This window comes from Phytophthora ramorum (assembly GCF_020800215.1).
Source record: "Phytophthora ramorum isolate Pr-102 chromosome Unknown Phyram_PR-102_s0007, whole genome shotgun sequence".
Taxonomy (NCBI): Eukaryota; Oomycota; class Peronosporomycetes; order Peronosporales; family Peronosporaceae; genus Phytophthora; species Phytophthora ramorum.
The window spans coordinates 1,097,983-1,101,631 of NW_027150653.1; the positions used below are offsets into that span (position 1 = coordinate 1,097,983).

Genomic DNA, 3,649 nt, shown 5'->3' on the forward strand with positions numbered 1-3,649 from the left:
TCTTGCATTGCAAGCGCAATGGCAGCCTCGAGAGTATTTGGATACTCTCGGAAGAGATAGGTCTTCACAGGCCCATCTCTAAGGCCCTTCATGAACGTGACGACCTTTGTCGCCTCGTCAATCGGGTTGGTCACGATGTTCGAGACCAAGTACCGTGCTCTTTGGGCGTAAGCATGCACGTCATGCTTGCCCTGTTGCAGATCGAGGAACTCCGCCCTCGATCGGAATTCGTTTTGCGGGAGCTCAAACGCTAGTTTGAGCTCCTCCTTGAACTCTTCGTACGTGCTAAAGCACGTAGGATCTGTGAGTCGGCGTCCGTACGCCCAACTCCTCGCTCGTCCGCCAAGACATGACATGGCGAACGCAACCTTCGACAACGGGTCGACGATACGTCGAGCCGTAATGGCAGTGTCGACCTCGACAAGCCAACGGAGGAGAGGCTCGCCCTCTCTTCCAACGTAGCTGCTTACGTGGAGTTTCAATGACTCCACGCGCGGTGTGGCCGATGGCGACACCGAAGCTCGAGCAGTGGTTTCACGCTGTTCCTTCACGATGAAACCCAGAGAAACACCGTGTTGCTCCGTCGGCGATAGCGTTCGCAACATCGTTGCTACCGCCGCTTCCCCAATGACTGTTGACAGCCGTTGGAGGGCCTCCCACTCTGGTTCCGACAGGTGGGGGCAGTCTGCACGCGCAACATGCGTTGCAGACGTGTTTGGGCTACCCACGGACATGTTACTGTCCGAGGGCAGGTTCTCAGCCCCGCGTTCGTATTCCGTACGAACGTGTTAGTCGGTCGTTGGACGGACTACAAAGTGCTACCAGATGTAATGGGTCTGCTTAGACCCACTACTTAAGCTTACACGTGTGCGCACGTGTAGGAGGAAGCGTAGGAGTAATTTACTTAAGTTCGGTATACTTGTATCCACAAGTATACTTAAACCTAGATAAAAGAACCAAACGGAAGCTTTGGTGGTAAATGAGAACTGTATTGATTGTAAATGGGGTTTCCTCCTAAAACTGATATTTCTAATGAGAGGTTCTGCCATTGGATGGCTGGCAGAACCCCTATCTATTGAATGACTCTCATTGGTAGAAAGGTATTACTTTCTACCAGTCATATGCCTTTTTGCTATGAATGTGGACCACCCTGTGGTGGTCACCTGAATGTATGCCTTAGTGCATGTTGCACTAAGGTGGGAGGTGAACCGAACGTGTAGCCCCGCTACACGTACGGCCTGAGAGGCCAGCATTCGGCCGATAGTGGGGCCGAGTGGGGAGGGGTGCGCCGACCTCCCGCCCGCACCAGCGGACCGTCCACTGTCGCCAGCGGACGGTGGATCCGCCGGTGGATCCCCGAAACGACGCGAGGTCGTGGAGGCGGGGCGGGGCGTCTCTTGGCCGGCAGCGGCCTCGAGGCGCGTGAGGGGTCGCGGTGCAATGGGCGCTGCGGGTCCCGGACCCGTGCCCGAAGTTGCAGCCGCTGAAGCGTCGCCGGTGCCGAGCAGCGGCACCGCACGTGGAGGCTCTTCGGGCCCCATTTCCGGTCCGGAAAGGGCCAAAACGGGGGCGAGCGGATCCACAGTGTGTAACCGCACCCCTAGTGGATCCGCCCACCCGTCCACTGCGCCACCGACCAGCCCACTCTCGTCACCGACCGCGCTGTAGAAAGACGCGTCGCTGGCGAGACTGGATTGGCTGGCTGTGGAGCACTCGCTGTCGGTGGACGTAGTTGCGACGATGCCGACAAATAGAGCCTCGCCGCTCTTCCGCATTCGCTCACTGAGAGACATATATCCGACACACCACGCGCAGGTTATGACTTTCTTGTTGAGACTTAGAGATAGACTAGAGCATGCCCCTTAATTCAGCTACCTGCTACACTAGCAGCTTCAACTTCACGCGCTAGTTCACCCGCTTCAGTATCACTCGCAGGCGTCCAGTGTAAGTTTGAACGGTCTTCACCTCCACTCCTGAAATGTCCGCGATGATTTCGATCAGTAGATTAGTGCTGAATACCAGTGACACCATGCGCATGAAGACGTCCTTCGTAACGTTGACGAACTTGCCCTTCTTTCTGTTCGTGACGGCCTCCGCCTTGAACGTCTGCAGCTCCTCCTCCGATGGTGCACGCTGTCCATTAACCAGCAGATTCTGAAAATTCACCAACTCCTCCGCAGTCATCTTAACGTACTGGGGGAATTCTTTTTTGATCTTCGCCAGTGCATCGGCCACGGAAAGTGGAACTGTAGGCTTTCGACCGTCGCGGGAGGTGTCATCGCGGGAGGTGTCGTCGCGGGAGGTGTCGTCGTTGCGGAAGGCGTTGTCGTTGCGGGAGGTGTCGTCGCGGGAGGTGTGTCGTTGCGGGAGGTGTTGTCGTCGCGGGAGCCTTCGTGCGCTTTGAACGATGTGCTGGGGGATAGACACCGAAGGTGTCGGGTAGCTCTGCTACCTTATGTGCTTGTTTGCGCTTCCGCGATGTTGAACTGACGCAGTCAGTCGTCCCCACCGAAGGTGTTGCCTCAGTGCTAGCAATATCTTCGTCTTCAGCAGTCGTTTCAAGTCCATGGTCTTCCAAAGCATCCTTCTCCTCTTCGTCAGCGAAGGTCACGGAGCTGCGTGTTGAGCTGTCGCTCAGACGAGCGGCACGGGTCTTGAAATCCCGTACGAACGTGTCAATTTCGGGTTGCATCGGACGCAGCTTCTCGACCGCTTCCTCGATTTGCCTCTTGAGCAGCCCCTTATGCCTTTGCGCTGCGATTTCACATAGCGGAACGCATGAGTCGACACGTCTGGGTACGATAGGTCTGGCTGCATCGACCACGAGTGCTTGCTCCAGGAGATGCCGAGATTGACACCGTGCTCGACTGCTATTTCATCCAACTTCGATGCCAGCGCTTCAAACAGCACGATCCGTCCTTCCAGTTCCTTCCCTATCTTGGTTCGCTTGAACTCCTTCACGGCGCGCTCGTACGCATGCATGGCAGGAAAATCGCGATCGCATACCAGTTCACCAGTAGCATCGCTCTCACCTTCCGGAGCATCCCACACCCGCTGATCATCGGAGCAGAGAGATCCAGGTCGTTCAGAGTCATTGATGAGAGCCGAGTCGTACTTGTACGTGCTCGCAGCGTCGTTTGCCAACAGCTTTAGCTCTTCCGGGTCTTGCTTTTTGAGCCACGTCTTGTACCACGACGGAGAAGATTATTTCGAAAATACATGTTTAACGTAACATTCTATTGTGACTATTCATCATTTGACCGCAATTCTTATTATTGGCAAACGCAATCTAAAATATGACATTTGATCGATCGAATTTCACAAAACTAAGCAAAATGCTTGGTTTACAAGAGCCTTGTATATACCTAATAAAGTGGAGGCACCAAGTGGCGAAGTATAATTTGAAATATATGAACAAAGAAAAAGAAGTGTGGTGGTTGGCCTCGCGGGGGAGATAGTGAAAGCCCCCGGAGACCGTTCCAAGAAAACCTAGCAAGCTAGCATTCTCGGAAGTTCCAAAAATGAATGTGAAAAAGACCAACGAAAAACGTCGGAAACCAGTTTTCACACTGATTAGAACAGAAAAGTTATGCGTATTACCGACCGGTTAATCCTTGGCTTCCAGGTGGTAATTACCGGTAGTCGCTAT

At 54.1% G+C, this 3,649-nt stretch overlaps 1 protein-coding gene across 1 annotated transcript; it reads right to left on the reverse strand.

The window, feature by feature from the left end:
- Window positions 1-1,905: 1,905 nt before the first annotated feature.
- On the reverse strand, window positions 1,906-2,692 carry KRP23_8331 (uncharacterized protein; the record flags this gene model as incomplete). The annotated part of the gene is made up of 2 exons (XM_067893757.1): window positions 1,906-2,412; window positions 2,510-2,692. The coding sequence occupies 2 exons, from the start codon at window positions 2,690-2,692 to the stop codon at window positions 1,906-1,908; spliced, it is 690 nt and encodes a 229-aa protein (XP_067743256.1).
- Window positions 2,693-3,649: the final 957 nt, after the last annotated feature.